This window comes from Phacochoerus africanus, chromosome 8 (genome assembly GCF_016906955.1).
Source record: "Phacochoerus africanus isolate WHEZ1 chromosome 8, ROS_Pafr_v1, whole genome shotgun sequence".
In the NCBI taxonomy this organism is placed as follows: domain Eukaryota; kingdom Metazoa; phylum Chordata; class Mammalia; order Artiodactyla; family Suidae; genus Phacochoerus; species Phacochoerus africanus.
In genome coordinates this window covers 85,590,887-85,611,349 of record NC_062551.1, presented here as the reverse complement: position 1 = coordinate 85,611,349, position 20,463 = coordinate 85,590,887, and the positions used below count along the sequence as shown (strand labels likewise).

The 20,463-nt window shown below is 48.8% G+C and overlaps 2 protein-coding genes across 17 annotated transcripts in view; one reads left to right on the top strand and one right to left on the bottom strand.

The window, feature by feature from the left end:
* The first annotated feature begins 251 nt into the window (after positions 1-251).
* On the top strand, positions 252-4,675 carry TMEM200B (transmembrane protein 200B). 2 transcript variants are annotated; one of them, XM_047792932.1, is made up of 3 exons: positions 254-336; positions 1,671-1,756; positions 2,273-4,675. In XM_047792932.1, the coding sequence occupies exon 3, from the start codon at positions 2,293-2,295 to the stop codon at positions 3,214-3,216; it is 924 nt and encodes a 307-aa protein (XP_047648888.1). In that variant the 5' UTR covers positions 254-336; positions 1,671-1,756; positions 2,273-2,292; the 3' UTR covers positions 3,217-4,675. The 2 variants fall into 2 exon arrangements, with proteins under 2 accessions (XP_047648887.1, XP_047648888.1); XM_047792931.1 differs by lacking the exon at positions 1,671-1,756 and having other exon boundaries at positions 252-336.
* Positions 3,387-20,463, bottom strand: part of EPB41 (erythrocyte membrane protein band 4.1) — a 168,611-nt gene continuing 151,534 nt past the window's right edge. For 14 of the 15 annotated variants that reach the window (XM_047792916.1, XM_047792919.1, XM_047792921.1 and 11 more), the window contains 5 exons: positions 20,011-20,139; positions 12,408-12,509; positions 10,716-10,796; positions 7,705-7,809; positions 3,387-7,097 (listed from right to left, as the gene is read on the bottom strand). In XM_047792916.1, the coding sequence (XP_047648872.1) occupies positions 7,711-7,809; positions 10,716-10,796; positions 12,408-12,509; positions 20,011-20,139 (411 nt within the window). In that variant the 3' untranslated portion in view covers positions 3,387-7,097; positions 7,705-7,710. The remainder of the gene's footprint in view (positions 7,098-7,704; positions 7,810-10,715; positions 10,797-12,407; positions 12,510-20,010; positions 20,140-20,463) is intronic. The other variant, XM_047792928.1, reaches the window with a different exon arrangement.

Sequence of the window (20,463 nt, the reverse complement as noted above, 5' to 3'; positions counted from 1 at the left end):
CACCCTCCCAGGCCTTCTAAACGTCGTTAACCGGGACTCAGGCCCCCGGATCCTCTGAGACACCGGGCGCACACACAGCGCTTACCTGCGAGCCTGACTTGAGTCGCTTCCTCCTTCCTGTGGTGGGGCCAGGCGGGGCACTGGCCAGACAATCCCTGTGGCTCCCAGGGGGTGGGGCCAGGGCGGCGCTGGGCGGGGCTGGGGCCGGGGGCGGGGCCGGGGGCCAAGATTCCGCGGAGACCTTGGCAGTGCAGTGAGCCGCTGCGCGCGGACTCGGACTCGGACTCGGAGTCGTACTCGGACCCACCCCGGCACGGCGCGGCTTAGCGCCGCCAGGTGAGCAAAACTAGGGCCTGGGGTTCGCCCTCCACTCTCCCCAACTTTTCGTCTGGCCCCTCCCTCCGGAAAGGCCTCGGGGAGGGCAGGAGCCAGGTCCTCCCTTGCCCCAGGGCCGGAGTGTGGACTCGTGCGGAGGCCGGACCCCGGATTGCCCCGGCCCCGGGCCCGAGCAATTTCCCGCGACCTGGTATCTTCGGACAGTGTCTCCAAGTTTCTGCCTCCCAGGGGCCCCCAGCGTTGACTCACACCCTCCTGAGTCTCAGGGTCTCTGAGCATGTTCGGCCCCATATATCTTTGCACGCCTCCGCTTCCTTCCCCGCCAGGGCCCGCGGGACTCAGGGGTGACCTTTCCGGAACTGGGCCCGGGGCGCCAGCCTGGCCTGGGATGGGGTGGTCGTATCTTCAGTATGGGGCTGGAGAAAGGGTAATGGGCCTCGCTTCCCCCCCAGGACGCTCCCCGGGGCTGTGCGGAGAAGTGCCCAGCGTTGGGTCCATGTGGATCCCCCGTCCTGTGTGGCCTGTGACCCCGACAGGCCCCTTCGCTTCTCTGGGCCACAGTTTACCTCTGTGAACACCAGGCTTTGGACGCAGGAAACGCCGGGGCTCCTTGCTAGGCCCCGGGACTTAAGCGCTCCTGTCCAAGCCAGGGATGGAATGTCCTGCTTGGAGCTTCGGGAGTGCGGATGGGAGTGTGTAGGGCAACAAGGCCTCCTTCCGGGGCCTCTGCTACGGGCTCCAGCGCTGGAGCTGTTGAGAAACCAGACTGGGGCCCTGAGGACGCACCATTAGACAGCGAGGTCTTAACCCTTCTCTCCTGCGGCCCAGAGCGCCTGGACCGAGGCCCCGTTTCCTCCCACACCCTCCCTTCCATAGGGGCCACATCACACGCAGCCCAGCTACTCCTGCCCGGCCCAGATCCAGGCCTCAGGCCGGGCTGTATCAGCAGCCAGGAGGGGCTCATGCCGGCCGGCCTCGACCCTGGGGCAGTCTGAGGTGCAAGGGCAGTGCTGCTACGGCTGGGACACGGGCCATTCGGTCGGAGGAGGCCAGGCAGCGGGGAAGGGGGATGATTCATCCCGAGGAGCCCGAATGGGAAACGCTGAAACCTACGAGGACAGCCTTGCCCGGGCCAACGGGAAAGCCTGGAGGGGAGCTCACCCGGCAAGGCGCCCGGGCCGCAGCCCCCTACCTCCTGCCCGGGCCGTAGCCCGGCCTCGCAGGAGGGGGAGGCCTCTTCTTCGCGGAGTTTAAAGAAATGCTGGGTAAAGTCTGCCACTGGTCTTGGTCAGAGTGGTCTTCTCGGAGTCTAGCTCGAGTCTCTCTTGCTGCAGCTTCAGTGCTGACTGAGGAGGTCTGGAAGAAGGGGGCGGGCAGGAAGAGGCTGGAGTCCGTGACACCCCCTCCTTCCTCCGCTGCGGTATGTGAAGCGCAGTAGGGGTGGGGGAGGTGGGGCCAGCGAGCTACCCTAGCAGACCCGGGCGGCTAAGTGACCCCTCCCTCTACTACGGTGCAACCACGTGCGGGGGTGAGGTCGAGCTCGGGCGGGACTTACGCTGGAGACGCCGCTGCCGGTGGCCCCACACCTCCGGTGGCCCGGGACCCGCAATCTGGCGAAGAGAGCTCAGGCGACCAGAGCCCCGCAGCCCAGGATGCGCCAGGGAGCAGCGCGTGCCCCCCTCCCTCGTCTTCGCCCGCGATCCCGGCCAACTCCGGCTTCTGCCGCGCGTCTCTGGCTCCGAGCTCCGCTGCGGAAAACCCGATCGGGGGCGGCTCCCCGCCTCGCAGCCCGGGAAAAGCCGGGGGTGGCCGCCAGGGATCTCCAAGCGTCCTGGGCGGAGAAGCCCCATCTTCCCTCCCGGACTTGAGCCCCCGATCTGGAGCTTCGACCCTAGGCCCGTCGATTCAGTCCCTGCCTCTCACCTTCTCTCTGCAGAGCGCCCGGACGGCGGCGAGATGACGGCTGGGAGCCCCGGAGACTGCGGGGAAGTGCGGAGGAGCCCCGAGGGTCGCGTCTCCCGCCTGGGCCGCCGCCTGGGCCGCCGCCGGCGCCCGCGCTCCCCGCCCGAGCCTCTGCGGGTGCGGGCGCGGCTGCGGCTGCGCTCGCCGTCGGGGGCGTTCGCAGCGCTGGGGGCGCTGGTGGTACTGGTGGGCATGGGCATTGCAGTGGCCGGCTACTGGCCGCATCGCGCCGGGATCCCAGGACCCCGGGCTGCAAACTCCAGCTCGCCCCCATTGACCGAGCTGCGGCGCGAGGGTCGTGGCGCCGGCCGGGCCCATGGCCCTCACGAGAGGCTGCGGCTCCTTGGACCTGTGGTCATGGGCGTTGGCCTGTTCGTGTTCATCTGCGCCAACACGCTACTCTATGAGAACCGCGATTTGGAAACGCGACGGCTTCGCCAGGGGGTGCTGAGGGCTCAGGCGCTGCGGCCCCCCGACGGCCCGGGCTGGGACTGCGCTCTTCTCCCCAGCCCTGGCCCCAGGACTCCCCGAGCCATTGGCTGCGTGGAGCAGGAAAGCTGGGACCTGTCCCCGCGTCGGGGTACCTCACCCGTCCCCTCACTGCGGAGTCTGCGTTCAGAGCCTGCTAATCCTCGCTTGGGGTTACCTGCCCTGCTCAATAGTTACCCTCTGAAGGGCTCTGGGCTGCACCCACCCTGGGGTCCACGGACCCAGACTGGCCATGTGATTATCACCGTGCAGCCCTCTGGTTCCTGCATTGAACATTCCAAGTCTCTGGATCTGGGACTTGGGGAGCTCCTGCTTGGGGCCCCAGCAGCGAGGGACTGTGCTCACCGAAGCTGGCCACGGCTGGACCGCCTCAGTCTGGGGGGTTATGCCAAGTTGGGAGGAGGAGGGAACTTGGGGGCCCGGGTCTGAAGAGCAGGGGACAGCCTGCTATGAGGCTGCAGCACAGACCTTGGTCCCAATACAGGACTGAGTCCCAATATCTAGTAGCTGTCACATCCAGGGGATGGATGCTCTGGAGCCAGCAGCTGCTAAGGCATCCTGACTTGAAGGTTCACAGAGAAATACCAACTGCACAAGGGTTCAATAAGCCAGAGAGAACGTTTTAATGTGGACTCTGGAGACCAGCATGCTCTGGCCTCAGGAATTCCTTCAGCCTCCAAAAGCGGCTTTAGCTCTGGACAGGTACCTGAAGGGGCTGGAGGTCCAGGCCAGGGTGATTGGGAGATGCAACTGGTGAGCTGGCAAAACTGAAGTGGTGGGCAAGGACCCTAAGACTTGGAAGGTAGGTTGTGATGTTATAGGCTGGGACAGGCTCCCTCCATGGTGGCACTGGTGAGGGGGTTTGGGCCTTTGGGAAGATGGGCAATGGGGTAGAGATAAGACCTTCCACTGCCATCTGGAATGGGGACTTAGCCTTTAACTCCTACCACCTCAACCCCCTTCTTCCCTCAGCCACGCAGGATACATCCCACTGAGCTACACTACTGCCAGTGCCTCCATACTGAGGGTCTGGCCCCTCCCCCAAAAGGCCTGAGAAACCCCCTTCTCTCTTTTGTCGTGGCCTATGCCAAGGAATCTCCCTCCAGTTGGCAAAAAGCATTTGCCAGTTCTCAGAAGTCCTTTTATATGTTGAAGTTGCATTTTGGCCAATGTGGAAAGCTTTAGAAAATGGCTTAGATTGGGTCTCTCTGACCCATGTTTAATTTTTTCCAAGTTGCCAGTAGGAGAAAAGAACTTTAAAAGTTGATCAACCTTCAGGGAGTCCGTCTTTTTTTTTTTTTTTTTTTTTTTTAATTTATTGAAAAATGCAATACAAGAAGCAAGACCAAACACATATCTAAACACTACCACCATTTCTCTTACTATGAAAGGCCAAAACAGCAGACCTAATTATTGCCTACTTAATCTAAGGATTTTGCCAATTTGATTCTGCTGCCATAGTTCCTATTTTGTCAAGAAATGTAAACTACTTGATAATGATTCATAATCTTTTTTTAAAAATTTACAAAGCTCCTTCATTTTTGTCACCAAAATAAAACATTTGAGAGAGATTTGTAAAACCACCCAGCCTGGGGCTGAGATCCTGGGCAGCTATTCCCACGAGCACTCCTTGGTGTTGGTCAAGCCGTAGCTCTGGCTCCATTCCCAAGGTGGACTGTCACCCCCTCACCCCCAGCTGCCCCGAAGAACACACAGTGGGGGACTGGGGGTGTGTGGGCAAGATTCCCTGACAGGTCCCTGCGGCTCTATGGGCCCTTGGTTGATAAATTCAGATCCTGCTTTGTGGGTGGGTGGGTGGCAGAGACCTCGTGTGGCTTGGAGGAAATCTTTATTTCTCAAGTGAAATAAAAATAAAATTGCAGCAAGAGTTGTTACTGTGGTATGCCTGAGTCACTTCAGGAAAACTGCCGCCAAATCTTTTATCCTGGAAATGAACTCTTCTCCCCTCTTTACCATTTCCACCTGGACAGTCTGTTTTTCTTCATGCACAATGACACACACACAATTGCAAGAAGGAAAAAAAAAAATCCAAATAATTGGCAAACCCCAAGTTCTCTAACCAGAGAGGCAGGAAAGGGAAAGAGGCTTGGAAGAACACCACTCATGGTGGCTTGTCCAAATCCTGGTTTCTCAGCACTGGAAGGGCATGGGGATCTGGTCCAGTTTATAGACAAGAAGGCAGGGACAAGTGTTAGTGAGCTGGTGACAGATCGAGGGGAAATTTGCGGGCCGGATCCTCTGCTATGAGAGCTGCTACTCTGACCTGGAGGGCACAGAATATTCGGTGTACCAGCTTCCTGATGCGCATGCCCCGGCCTCTTTTCCCAGCTTCATTCCACAGGTTTCAGCTCTATGAGCCCTTGCAGCTCTTCCAACAGGTCAGCTGGCCATTGACAGGCGAGCTCACACCAGCCTGTTTGAGGTGAGCTGGATTTCCAACCTCGCCACTGCTCTGGGCAACAAAGCCCAGGCTTGGGCTCCACCCTGAAAGCCCCATGGTTCCAGACTCCATGCCCCCAGGCCATGAGTCTGTCCCTGAGAAGGGGCACTCTCCTTTCCCCTGGCCTGTCACACATCCCACCTGAGCTCTTGTCCCTGCCCAGAGGAGAGCTACCTGTTGGTTAGTAACAGTCTCATGTAAGTACTAAGAGGAAAATGCACGCACCTGAAATCAGTTCAAATCAACCGAGTTTGTCTAAACAAAACTCAGCCAGGAGAGACTCTGGCACATGTGACTGGTTCCCACTGCTGGGAGCAGTGGCTGTAGACTTCTCTCCTGCTCACTGCCCTGGTGCCCCCTGCAACCGCTGGCTGTGACTGACTGTCTACTTCAGGAAGCTCACTTTCTGTCCTAGAATTAGAATTCTAAGAACTTCCAGACAGATGTTTGTGGGAAGCAAGCTGGGAGATTAGAGAAGCCCTATTGAATAAAAATGCCCCCAAATCTTTACCAGGAATAGTGGAAATGGAGACATCAGTTCTCATTTTCAAAGCCAAAAGAAAAAAAATACAACAAAAAACCCCAAATCAAAGCCAAACCCACCACAAAAATCAAGCCGCAAAACCAACAGACCTCAGATGGCAGGTGGGAAGGAGCGGAGCTGGTGCTGGTACCCCTTGTCCGGTGGGGTGGGGTTTTGTGGCAAGGGTGGCCCCTAAAAGCCAATTCCTGGACTCCTGAAGGGTATCTGAAGGCAGGTACCAGCAGGGAAGAGAAAGGTCACGGGCCACAACCACCTCCTCTTTGAGTCACACCCCTTGTCACCCCAGGATTAAAGGGAGCGGCCCAGGGGTGGTCTCCTGGAAATACTTCCTAGCAGGATCCGACTGAGGTAAACCCACCATTCCCCATGTGAAGTGCACACTGCCGGAACTAGAACATCTTTTTAAAAATCTCATTTAACTTTCTTTGTCCAAATCACCACTAAAAATGTGCCATCAGTGCTTTTGGCCAAAAGTGCCTATTTTTCCGTGAGTTTTGGTCTCCTGAGATGGGAGGTGGGGGAGCACTTAGCAGAGCCACTGCTTCTGATGAGGTAAAAGGGGAAGGAGGGCAGGAGGGCGAAGGCCACCGAGGTGGTCAAACATTCACAGTATCGGATATATCTGAAGCTACTCCTTATGTCTTTGATCTAAAGAAGCTCCGAAAAGAAAGAACAGGAGGGAGGAAGGAAAAACAATACTACCTTCTTAGCAGAGGTCTCTGCCTCACCAAAACCACCCTTAGCAAAGGGACAGGGACATTTTCCTGGGCTCTGTGGATCAGGGCAGCAGCCCTGCCTGACATTCTGGTAAAGTCACATCATTGGCTCTGAGAAAGGGCTGGTTTCTGAAGTTTCTCCTGTCATTGAAAGGGGTATAAAACTAGGGGAGGAGCAGGGAAGCCCCGTTAAGCTGGCTTTGGCCCCCAACACAGCTGACAGAGTCACTGGAGGATTTCCCCAAGAACGGTGTGGACTTTGTCAGTAAACATGGGGAGAGGCTGGGCTGAAGGGGTTACAAACCACCCCATAAAAAACCAAAAAGCTCCTTAAAAACAGTCCATAGAGTGAAAAGTTGAACAATTTCTGGTATCACAATATAGAAAAAGGTATTCAAAAGGATCAGTGATATAGAGAAGACTCTCTTGGTATAAACTCCAAATAGAAAATGAAATTGATTTTCTGGTGATTTAGAATCATCTTAAAAGTCTGAAGTCTGACAATTGCAGGTTAGCTTCTTGATCATTCCGCTGGTTTTCTCTCAGATGGGAGATGGGTAGGGAGTGGGGGGAGGGGAGAGGATAGTTCCTAGAGGAAAGAAAGAAGCAAAGTTTTAAAATCCCACAAAAGACACTGCTTCCCAGTCCCAGGGCCAAGTTCTTGTGGCCACAAGTGGCAATCAGGGCCTGGACCTACACGGTGATTGTACTTTTAGGCATGAATTTATCTGGCTCCCCGGCTCCCCTAAAGCAGCTACCCTGCTTCTAACTCTCTAGTCTGGCCCCAGAGCTTCAGCCATTTCTTCCCTGTCCCCTAAAACCCTCATTTCTAGAGAGCTGGTCCTGCTTTTCTTGGTTTTGTTCTCTCTTCTTGGCCCTCTGAGGTCTAGAGTCAGAGAGATTGGTGACAGCAGAGAGCAGAGCAGCAGGTGGGTGGGGGTAGGTGAGGGGGAGAGGCAGGAGGACACAGGAAAACTCAAGAGATGGGTGGGGTTTACATCCACCTTTGGGGCATCTCTTCCAACCTGCCACGCAGCACTGCTAAGGGCAGGAGGAGGCCTAGCTGCTTTAGTTGGAGCTGGATACTTAATAACCTCCCAAGTCACCCTCATCGGAGCTCCTCTGCCTTCACTTGATCAGGTCCTGGTGTGGATGCCTTTGAGGGGATGGCTCCACCCCACAAGAACAGCCCATACCTGAGCTCACTCCTCAGAGATTTCGGTCTCCTGATGGACGACCACCTTGGTCACTGACATGTCTGGGTGCTGTTCCTTTGCCTCCTTGATGGCCTGTACGAGGACCTGAGAAAGACAAAAACAATGCCCATCAAGCAGAAAGCAGGCAGGCTGGTGAAGGAAGGCAGGGGTCACAGGACACCATTTCAACTTCTCTGCCTGCAGTACTGAGGCTAAGCCAAGCTGATGCTGGCCTTGCTACCCTATCCTGCTTAGGAATGAAAACACCGAGACCGGGAAAGGCTAGAGCTGTCTTAAGGAGTCAGAGAGGGACTTCAGGGGTGATCATCACGCCTGGGCGGGTCTGGGAGGATTCAGTCGAAGGGACAAAGTCTGTGCTCAGCACAGGAAAAATGAGAAGCTCAGGACAGGAGAGGAAAACGACAAAGCAGGCTATAAAAAGAGATGTCTTTGGTGAAAGTAGAGAGAAGAAAGAAAGAATGGGAGTGCCTGTGACACACCACACACTGGCCTAAGTACATTACTTCTTATTTACTTAATCTTCACAAGAACTCAGTGAATTAGGGCAGCATCATTATTTCCATTTTATTTATTTTTATTTCTCTGCTTTTTAGGGCCGCACCTGCAGCATATGGAGGTTCCCAGGCTAGTGGTTGAAGCAGAGCTACAGCTGCTGGCCTACACCACAGCCACAGCCACGCAGGATCTGAGCTGCGCCTGCGACCTACACCACAGCTCGTAGCAACACCGGATCCTTAACCCACTGAGCAAGGCCAGGGGTTGAACCCGAAACCTCAGGGTTCCTAGTTGGATTCATTTCCTCTGCGCCGTGATGGGAACTCCTCCATTTTATTTTTAAATTTTTTTTGCCACACCCATGGGATATGGAAGTCCCCAGACCAGTGACTGAATCTGAGCCATAGCTGTGACCTATGTCATGGCTGCATGTCACATCCTTAACCCACTGTGCCACAGCAGGAACTCCTATTTCCATTTTATAAATGAAAAAAAACAAGATTCAGTGACTAAATAAAGTGCTTAATGTTTCACAGCTAGTAAGTTTCATACAACAGGGATTTCACTTAAGTCCATCAGACTTTCCTCTTTACCACACTTTTAATTTCAGCAGGAGGCGGAAGGGGACGACAACCTTGTTTTAGCATCTGGAGGAGTTTTGATCATTTTAGAAAAGCTGAAGGGAGCGGAGGGAGAGTCAAAAAAGAGCAAGGATACCACTGCTGCCCCTCAAGCTCAGAGCACCCCAATGTGGAAGAGCCCAACATGGCCTTTGGGAGATGGAAGCGAGGGATTCTCAAGACAGGCCCCCCATCAAAAGGACTCCAGCTACCTCTGACCAGCTCACGGTGACCCTGGCTCTTAAGATCACCTCCAGGAGGAACAGGAAGCAGGGAAATCCCTTTCAGTCCCTGGACTCCATGAAAGCCGTTCTTGGCCCCACTACCTCCACAGGCCACTGCTCATCCTCCCTCACCCTGTTTCCCCAACCAATCCGCTCAAGGCCCAGCCCGAGCCCCCTCTCTGGCTACCCTGGCCTCTGCCTCTCTCTCTCTGACAGCCACACCTTCCCAAAGTGCATGCCCCATCCAGAGGGCACAATGTCTCATCCCTTCCACGTGTCCCTTGACACAAGAGCACCTTTCGAAACTATTAAGTGTGTTTGTCCCTTTGTCCCAGTAACTGAGAGAAACATATGATGATCTTTACTTTTCAGATGGTGAGACTAGAGCTCAGAGAGGTAAAATCACTTGCTCAAAGGCACACAGCCAGTAAGTTGCAGAGTCAGGATTCAACCCAAGTCTGTCTCACTCCAAAGCCAAAACACCTTGCCATCCTGCTGTTCTTGTCTAGCACAGGCCAAGCTCATGGCAGGGGGTCAGATCACACCAGACTGCATGGGTGGGGGGAGGATGGTAATGCAGCAGTATCCCCTGAGCTGAGGCAAACAGGCTGTAAGGCCTCCTGCCTGGGCTTTTGCCCCCTTGCTGCTGGGACCCTCAGGCCAGTGTTCTCAGCTGTAAGTCTCAGTCCTGCTGCCAAGAGACTGCCAGCACTACAGCTCAGTTTTCTGTTTTTTTTTTTTGTTTTTTCTTTTAAGGCACTCAGCATATAACCATAAAGACCACAGAGCTATTGCTCCAGCACTCCTGCCAATGCTTCCAGAGGCATTTGCATGCAGTCTCTTCCACCGCTCTTCTTTGCAGCTTTACTGTTCTAACTTCATCCAGCAGAGAACTGGGAACATTAATCCTGACCTTATTATTTGCTAATTGCTTGAAGCACACAATTAGCACCTAATTAACATAAAAGCATAGAATTTTAGCACTCAGAAGGGCCCAGAAATTATCTAGATCAACCTACTCTCTTTTAGGAGAGGAGGGAAAAAAAAAAAAAATGGAGGTAAAGTGATTTGGCCAAGGTCATACAGCAAGTGATAGATCTAGGACAAAAACCAAGTTCTAAGTCTCCTGATTTCCAGGCCATCACATTATGTCCCCACGAGCTGGCCCCCCAGCCATGACAGCCTTCAGAGGCTAGAGCTACACCTTGCTTTGATATCGTCTACTGTCTCCAGCACAGGTGGAGGGACACGATATCCCTGAACTGCATTTGCTTGGAGCCCACCATGCGCCACACGATGTACATCTGTCCGTGTCTCACTGGATCCTCACAACAAGCTTGAAGGAAGACGCTATCTTACAGATGAGGAAACAGAGGCCTCGGGAGTTGCGAGCCAGAATGTGGAAAGAACTAGGATTTGAACTCAGATCTTCTGAGTCCAAAGCGCATATTCTTTCTCTCACACTTGCCTGCTTCCCCAGTCTGTGGTCCCCACCGCACAGGCTTCCATGGTCTGACTCCCTTTGTCCTTCTCAATTAAGAGCTAGAGTAGCAGAGGGGGCTCTTGGGAGATGAAGCTGTTGTCTTTTGCAAGCCCGCTCTGGCGTCCATCAGCCACCCTCTCATGCCTAGAATTCCCTCAGCGTTCCCACCTGATCATGGTCAATATCGCCATCTCCTGTGATCACAATTCTCTTTTCAATCCGGGTCTCAGAAATCCCGCCTTTTACAGTCTGAAACCAAAGGGAGGTGATCATATGAGAAAAAAAGGAAAAACAAAACAAAACCCAAACCAGCAAAAACCAAACAAACAGACAAAACAAACCAACAACAAACAGCAAGAAATTAGTCTGAAAACTACACTTCAAATTTTAAGCTGCTGCTGGGTGCTGGATAAGACAGCTTTCTCACAAAATGTTCAAAATCTTGGCTAGACCTGCTGAAATGAGACACCACTATTCCCCTGTATTGCTAAAATCTTTAATAAGCTAAACAGAATGTCATAATTCTCTATTTATTCACTTTTTCCTTTTCCTTCCTCCCAAATACCGTAGAATTTCAGTGAGTAAACAAAACAGACAGGTGTCTCTTTTTGCTCTTTTCCCGTATATTTTGATAATTTTCAAGAGCGGAAAAAAATCAGAAGAATATAAACAAAAATGTCATGAAGCTTGAAATTAGGATCTTTATTTTAAAACATTTTTAGGAGTTCCCATCGTGGCACAGCAGAAACGAATCCAACTAGGAACCATAAAGTTGCGGGTTTGATCCCTCAGTGGGTTAAGGATCCAGCATTGCCGTGAGCTGTGGTGTAGGTCGCAGACTTGACTCGGATTCTGCGTTGCTGTGGCTGTGGCGTAGGCCGGCAGCAGTAGCTCTGATTTGACCCCTAGCCTGGGAAACGCCACCGCCGAAGGTCTGCCCTTAAAAAAAAACAACAAAAAAAGAAATATATATAACATTTTTAGAGTTCCCTCCATGGCACAGTAGGTTAAGAATCTGACTGCAGTGGCTTGGGTGGCTACAGAGGGAGGCGCAGGTTCAATCCTCAACCTGGTACAGTGGATTAAAGGATTTGGTGTTGCTGCTGTGGCTTGGATTGAGTCCCTGGCCTGGGAACTTCCATGTGCCACAGGTGCGAACATTAAAAAAAATAAAATGTCAAAAGATCCTCAAATAATCCCCCTCAGGGTGGACAGGTTTCCCTACTTGAAGAAAATAAAAATCTAAACATCTGTGTGTTGATGATGGAGGCTGGTCAGGAATCTAGATTTCTTATAAGAAAATGTTTTCTCCTCTAGTGCTACAGCAAACATGGACTGTCTGATTTTTTAGGAGTTGTTCCAATTTTAGATACTTTGTCCCTCCTGCCCCCCCCTCTGGAAACATATTCTAATAATTCCATTATTTCAGTATCCAAACTATAGTTCCTATGGCTTGATGGACATGACATAAAAATTATTTGTCAGACCTCGAGTTTTGATTTTTGGCTTAGAAAATACAGTTGCTTAATAATACCAGTAACACCTGCCCTTAAACTGACTTTTTAAACTTACTTCCACAGCCAGATGGGAGACCCACTGACCAGAGAGAAAGATGAATGTGTAAAGAGAACAACCACAGGCGACCTTATGAAACCACTAAGTAGGTAGGATACCAAGGGTCCTCCTGGGCTTATTGCTGGCAAAAGCAGAGCCTTTCCACCCCAGACAGTGGAGATAATTTGGCTCCACAGGGGTGAGGCTAAAAACCTTTGCTTAGGGACCAGGGTCCTTCTTGCAGAGAGGCAGTAAGCTTGGCGTGCCACTAGATTTCAGAAGGAATTTCTAGCTGTCTGTTGTTACCTTGGTAATCTGAGTTGTGGTGGTGCTGCTGGTGGTCTCAGATGTGATGGTCTGAGCTGTCAGCAAGACTCCTGGGTCCAAGTCCCCATTGCTGTCGTCAGTCTGCAGAAGGAAGCACAACTCGTCAGCAGGGCCTCTTCGGAAGCCTCGTGGGCGAATGCTGTAGATGTAGCTTTGCTCTGCAGATGTATGTTCTAAAGCAAAAACCCAATTCCCTTACAATGATCTCTTGATTAATAAATAAAATTAATCCCCTGGGAATAAAGCTCCTAAAAAAGTTGTATGAATCTGGTTTCCTCAGCATTGGGTCAGTGACACGATCAGAAAAAGGAAGCAGGAATGTAGCCACAGGTTCAACAAGAGTGACAATAACTGTGCACATGCGTACGGCATTTTATAGTTCACACATAGCCTTCAAAACTTTACCTTTTTTGATGCTTACATAAGCCCTGTGAATATAAATAGGAAAGGCAGGAACCTATTAGCACTCCCAGGTAAGACTCAGGCTCACAGAAAGTGAATGATTTGCAAAGGACTCAAAACTAATACTCTCTACAAATCTGGAGCTCTTTAAACATCATTCAAGGCAGAAAAGAAAAGCATAAACTCTTGATTGCTAAAGCATGGCTAGGTTCTGAATCACAGGGTAGAACTTTCCAGAAGGAACCAGCAATGGTCCTTGCTGGGACTTAAGGAGCCAAGGAGTCTCAGGCTATCTTCTCCAAAGATCAAGAAGGGAGACTGCAGCACAGGAGGTAGAAGATATCCTGTTAAGGCGAAGTGGTGGGAAATACATATAATATCTTAATGACATTTCTGATAACAAAACTATTATTGAGACGGATTCTCCTCATTATAGGAGAGGTTTAAAAGTATTTAAAATGCGGGGCTACACAACTCATCTATGAAGAGAACAAGGGCCGGGGCTACCTCTCATTTCTCCAGAGCCCACTGTACAAAGACCAAAATAAACATATTATGATCAGGCTGAGAAGTGACATCAGCAAAAAGGAAGAGCGATGGTTGGCAGGGAGCCAAACTCAGCCTGACAAACAGTTATCAGCGACCATTTGGGCCATTAGCCCAGACTCAGAGCTGCTGATAACCCCTGACCAAGATGGAAACAAGCGAGACGAGGAGGATGGAGGCTGCCCAGCTACATGCTTTCCAGATAGTCATGACCTAAAATACCTGGTACTGGCATTGTACACTGTCCCAGAGGGGGATTTGGAGAATTGCCATTATTTTCTTAAAGAACCCCGCAGCAAGCTGTGTTAAGTTACTATCTTTCTCTGCCTCTTCATATAAGTCATTTGTACTCTAAGCAGAGGCCTCAAACCTGTTCACGAGCAGGACCACATTTCACCGAGCTGAAACTTTGAGCTGTGGGGGTTGGGGAGAGGAGGGCAGAAGAGAATCACAGGAGAAGAGTCCCTGGCTGGGTTCCCTTCCAGGTAGGAATTTGGAGAAAACAGAGACAGAATGTGATTGTGTCACCTGAGTCTTTCACACATGCCACTACCTTCCCAGGCATATTACTGGCTAGTTCACCAACACTTTCTTCAGCCCAGACCTACTTATCTACCTTAGATTCAGACTCAACTAATATTTATTGCACTCCTACCACGTGCTACACACATAATGCAACTGTTATCTTCATTATACCTTTCAATATCTAAAGTAGGTACTATTATCTATACTCATTGTATAATTAAGAAAACAGGTCCAGTGAAGTCCTGTTGTATATATCACAGGGAACTATATCCAATCTCTTGTGATAGAACATGATAGAAGATAATATGAGAAAAAGAATGTCCATATATGTATGACTGGGTCACTATGCTGTACAGCATAAATTGACAGAACACTGTAAATCAACTATAATAAGAAAATTTAAAAAAAGAAAGAAAACAGGTCCAGAGAGGTTAAATAATTTGTCAAGGTTCTATGTTAATAAGTGTTTGAAGGAGGACTTAGGGCAAGAAGCTTCTTGTCTGAAGACAGGGGTTAGGGTCCCAGCTCAGGCCGTAACTAGTCGGTAAGCCATCCTGACTTTTCTGAGCTTTAGTCTTCTCACTTACAACAGGCAATCCTGTAACATGTGCTCTGCCTCCACTGTAGCATTGCTGGGAAGATCAAAAGAGATTTTAGAAATAAAAGAACTTCACAAGTTGTTATTAAGAATCTGTGTGCCAAGAGGGCTAAAACTCTTTGAAGAGCTCCTCCCCGGCTAAACCTGAGAATCTATTTTCTTCTACCTCCCACCCACCCCCTTACTCCTCCTTTTCTGTCTTTGAAGAAGGTTGGAAGAGGTAGGAGATGTTCTGATTTCCGACTTACATTCTTCCCACATGAGGCCTCTTTTCTTACCAAGGTTTCCTTAAAATGGTACTGGGGCTTTCACAGTTGCTTATGAAGTTAAACATCCCTTTATCCATGACCCAGCAGTTCCACTCTTAGGTGTTTACCCAAGGTCAGGGAAAACATATGTCCACAGAAAGACCCGCACATGAATGTTTAAGGCAGCTTTATTCATATTTGGCCTACACTGGAATCAATGCAACTGTCCATCCACAAATGAAAAGATAAAGAAATTGTGGTATATTCATACAATGGAATACTACTCAATGATAAAAAAAAAAAAACAGTGAAAACTATGGATTCATGTAACATGGATGAATCTGAAAAACAGGTTCAGACACAAAAGTGCATGACTATATATTTCCATGTATGAAGTCCAAGAACAGGCAAAAAATAAGCTATGGTGATAGAAATCAGAGCCGTGGATGTCTAGAGGGGTAGGGATGGACTGGAAAAGGCTATGAAGAAAGTGTCTGGAGTCATGGAAATGTTCTGTACCCTAAATCTGTCTTGGTTACACAGGCAGATACATTTGTCAAAACCATGAACTCTTAAAATCTGTGCATATCACTATATGTAAATTTTACCTCCAGTACACATACATGCACATACATGCAAACAGTAAAACTCTACCCTGGCTCCCCACCTTCTCTCACCATGTCTCAAAGTGTGAACAAATTTTAAAAAATACATAATAGGAGTTCCCACTGTGACTGAGAAATAGCAAACCCAACTTGTATCCATGAAGACACGGATTTGATCCCTGGCCCCACTCAGTGGGTAAAGAATCTCGTGTTGCCAGGAGCTGTGGTATAGGTCACAGATGTAGCTTGGATATGGCAATGCCCTGGCTGTGGCAGAGGCTGATAGCTGCAGCCTGGGAACTCCCGTATGCTGTGGGTGCAGCCCTAAAAAAAAAAAAAAACATAATAACAATAACAAATAATTATCTGGTGCTTATTATGTGCTAGGCACTTTTTTAAATGTATTATTTACACTATATTGCTTTGCGCTTCTTCATTTACCAACTTATCACGTAGACATTTCCATTAGAAGCTTTTAAAAATATCTGTAAGAATCACCTTAATGGAATGTACTGTATTTTATTTAACTTGTTCCTTACTGATGGACATTTAGGTTGTTTCCATGGTAGTGACAACTTAATTTGAAATGCACATTCTGAAATGCACATTTTATGTATATTAACTTATTTATTCCTTGCAACAATCCTATGAGGTAGAATTATCATTAACCCTATTTTACAAAGGAGAAAGTTGAGGCATGGAGTGATTCACTGACATGACTGCACACTAATAAGGGGTGGAGCAGGCTCAAACCTTGGAAATTTGATTCCAAAGTCCACACTTTCCCCCACTAGACTCCATCATCTAGCATCAATAAGAAGAAAAAGTAAACCGTACATTGGCCAACAATCTTAAGCCCGGTAAAGATGAAATAAAGGCAGATGTATAACAATATATTAATAGCTACCTCCCCCCCACGGCATGTGGAAGTTCCCAGGCCAGGGATCAGACTCAAGACACAGCAGTGACAACGCTGGATCCTCAGCCACTAGGCCACCAGGGAACTCCAATAGCTACCATTTTGGAATAGCTACTATATGCCACACAAATATTATCTTTATCTCAATAACCTTATAAAGGTATTTTTCAGAAGAGAAAGCTAAGGCTCAAAGACCTTAAGTGACTTGCTGAAGGTCACAAAACTAGCATGTGTTGGAATTAAGATCCAGATGTATCTAACTCCAAAGCCTACATGCTTTATCTCGTACATTCCGGATGCCTCTCTATTCCTCCTACATGCTAGGATATTTTCAAATGACTACTTTTTGGAGTTCCTGCTGTGGCACAGTGGGTTAAGAATCTGACTGCAGCAGCTCGGATCCCTGTAGAAGCTCGGGTTTGATCCCCGGCTGGCTGCAGTGGGTTAAAGGATCTGGCATTGTTGCAGCTGCAGAGTAGGTCACACTTGTGGCTTGGATTCAATCCCTGGCCCAGGAATTTTCATATGCTACAGGTGTGGCCATAAAACAAATAAAATTTCAAAAGTTAAAAATAATAACATGACTGCTTCTTTTGCCATTTGCAGCAATATTTATGCAACTAGAGATTATCATACTAAGTGAACTAAGTCAGGAAGAGAAAGACAAATACCACATTATATCACTTATATGTGGAATCTAAAATATGGCACAAGTGAACCTATCTACAAAACAGAAACAGACTCATGGACATAGAAAACAGACTTGTAGTTGCCAAGGGCATGGGGGGAGGGAATGGAGTGGACTGGAGTTTGGGGTTAGTAGATGCAAACATTATTTAGAATGGATAAACAATAAAGTGCTACTGTATAGCACAGGGAACTAAATCCAGTCTCCTGGGACAGACCATGATGGAAAAGAATTGAAATAAAAGAAAAAAGAACGTGTGTGTGTGTGTGTGAGACAGAGTCACTTTGCTGGATAGCAGAAATTGGTACAACACTGGAAATCAACTATACTATAATAAAATAATTTAAAAAAATAAAATGACTGCTTCCTTTCCCCCTTTTCTGCAGGGCTACGTTCAAATTGAACACAGGCTTCTGTGGGCAGGATGGCACTAACAACTTTTTATTTTTTACTTTGCTTTTTTTAGGGCTGTACCTGTGGCATATGGACGTTCCCAGGCTAGGGGTCAAACTGGACTTGTAGCTGCTGGCCTACACTGCAGCCACAGCAACTCAGGATCTGAGCTGCGTCTGCAAGCTACACCACAGCTCATGGCAATGCCGGATCCTTAACCCACTCAGAGAGGCCAGGGATCAAACATATATCCTCATGGAAATTAGTTGGATTCCTTTCCACTGCACCATAAGGGAACTTCACTAACAACTTTTTAAATAATTTATTTTGAAAAAAAAAAAAAAAAAAGGAGTTCCCGTCGTGGCGCAGTGGTTAACGAATCCGACTAGGAACCATGGGGTTGCGGGTTCGATCCCTGCCCTTGCTCAGTGGGTTAACGATCTGGCGTTGCCGTGAGCTGTGGTGTAGGTCACAGATGCGGCTCGGATCCCGCGTTGCTGTGGCTCTGGCGTAGGCTGGCAGCTACAGCTCCGATTGGACCCCTAGCCTGGGAACCTCCATATGCCGCGGGAGCGGCCCAAGAAATAGCAAAAAGACAAAAAAAAATTATTTTGAACCATTAAAAAATTTTGTATTGGATATGCACAGGCTACAAAATTTAAAAAGTTCAAAATGGAGATCAGTGAAATGTCAATCTCCCTCCCACTCCTGACCACAGTCCTATAGTCCCTGGCTTTTTCATCCCAGGCCACCACTGGTGGTTTTCTGTCTTTGTTTTGAGTACCTATTCAGAGGTAGTATATTCACTTATAAGCGTATTCCTACATAGCTGTACATACATCCCTTTTTCCTCCTATAAACAGTAGCATATTACTTATATCACATTGCACAGTGCTTTTGCATTTACCAATTTACCATGTAGATTATTCCCATCAGAAGCTTTGTTTTAATGGCTGCACAGAATTACCTTAATTGCATGTACCATCATTTACCAAGCTGTTCCCTACTGATGGACAGGTTGGTTCCCTGGTAGTGACAACATAAAGGGTTCCTTCCACATGCAATGACTTGTTTCCTACATCCCCTGGCTTGCAGTGCACACGGTCATAAAGGAATGTCCTCTGCCTTCCTTCGTAGTCCCCTTCACTGCCAAGTCCTGTTCATCCATCTCTTGTCTCTCCTGACACAGCTCTTTCTTCTTATTTCCTCAGGCTACACTTTAGTTCTTCACGGGCAGCCCCCCAGACTGGGCCGTAGCATACTCCCGTCTCCAGGCAGCCCCTCCTTTAATGGATTCAGCACACAGCTCTGGGGGCCGTCTTCCAAAACCACTGCTTTAATTAGAACACTGTATCACCACTGCCAGAAAATCTAAAGCAATCTCTCGTCATTTACCAAACTCAAATCCCATACTCTGGACCACAAGAGAGAGAAGGGGGAAGCGTACGGACGTTGACTGAGTGCCTGTGTCTGCGCCAGGCTCTTTACAGACATCATTTCACTTCGTCCTCTCCCAAGTCTTGCAGCCGTAGACAGCATTAACCCCACTTCACAGGCAGGAAACAGAGGCTTAGAGAGATCGGCAATTTGTTTAAAGTTATCCTGGGAGTACATGGCTGAGCTAGGACACAAACTCTATGTGACTGGCAAGCTAAACTGTTTCCTCAAGGTGGATGTCATCATCCAGTTTACAGGGATGTGAGGATTAACCAAAAGGATTTAATGTGAAATCACCCGCACAGAGCTTCACATGGCTGCCTCCTTCCCCTCATGCAGGCTTCAGCTAAAATGTCACCTCTTTAGAGAGGATTTTCCTGAATCTAGCCCCAAAATAGCAACTCTTCATGTTATCCCATACTGTCTAATTCTTGATCCTATTTTAGTTTTTTTATAGCATTTATCACTGTCTGAAATTCATACATTTGTTTATGTGTTTTATTGCCTGTCTCTCCTGACTGGAACATCAGTAACAGAGGGTAGGGCCCGTGTCCACTCTGTACACTGCTCTGGCCTAATACATAAATGCTCAACAAATAGTGGCTGATGTAATAAATTTACAGCTCGGTTTATAGAGGGAAGAGTTTTTCTCACTTTTGGCTTCTGTGAATAAAAAAGAAAACAATTTGACACAAGCAACCCTAGCTCATTCAAATTACCAGCAATGAGGGAGAAATAGTACTGAAAGTAGGGAGTAAACAAAAAAATTTTAAATACTAAATTCTTATGTGATTTTAAGTTTAACTGTAATACACTGACAATAATTGTTATAGCTGGTACTTATTTATGCTTTCAGACATGGTGCTCAAGTCAATTCCACACAGTGCTGTGTCTTATATAAGCTTCACAATAAGATCGTGTGGTAGATGCGGACATCATGTGGGGTGGAGGTGGGGGGTGGGCTGGGGCATCCAGGCTCAGAGATGTTCAATCACGCTTTTAAGGTAGTAAACGGAGACGCTGGGACCTGAGCGCAGGTTTGTCTGACCCAAAGCCCACGTTCTCAACCATTACACTGGTTTGAGAGCAGGCATCTCTTCTGAAAAGAACTGCCCAGAAAAGCCTTGCGTTATTATTGCAGCAGGGGATTGGAACCCTGTGAAGAAAGGTTATTCATCTTTACTCCAGTCTTGGGTTCTGAGACATCAAACCGTGTCCTACCTGGGCAGCCTCATAAGTGATGGTCTTGGTCTCGGTGTGGACAATAGGGACGTCTTTGGTTGGGATTTCACTTTTCACAGCATTGGCAGTGTCTGAGAGGGTGACGGTCTGAGTCTTCACCAGGGGAGGCTGTGAAGCAGTAGAGAAACAGTTACCGGGGAGTCTTCTCAAAGCTGTGGAGAACTAGTCTTCTGACATTGATCTGATCAAAGTGATCACCCTAATCAAGTCAGGGGCTAGCTCAACTGCTGCCCAAGACTTGGACACAATTCCAAAGTGGCCTTCACGAGGTGTCAAATCATGAAGGATATGAGAGAACAGCATTCCCGAAATCACTTTCATATGCTTAATGGAAAGCTATAATATCAGACAGTTATGATTGGGGATATAAAACACTGCAGACTGATCTTCAGAATCTGAATGTAAAACTATTTGCCAAATAGCAGTCACATT

Coding starts and splice junctions, on each gene's coding strand:
- TMEM200B (XM_047792931.1), top strand. CDS start 2,293: ATGACGGCTGGGAGCCCCGGAGACTGCGGGGAAGTGCGGAGGAGCCCC.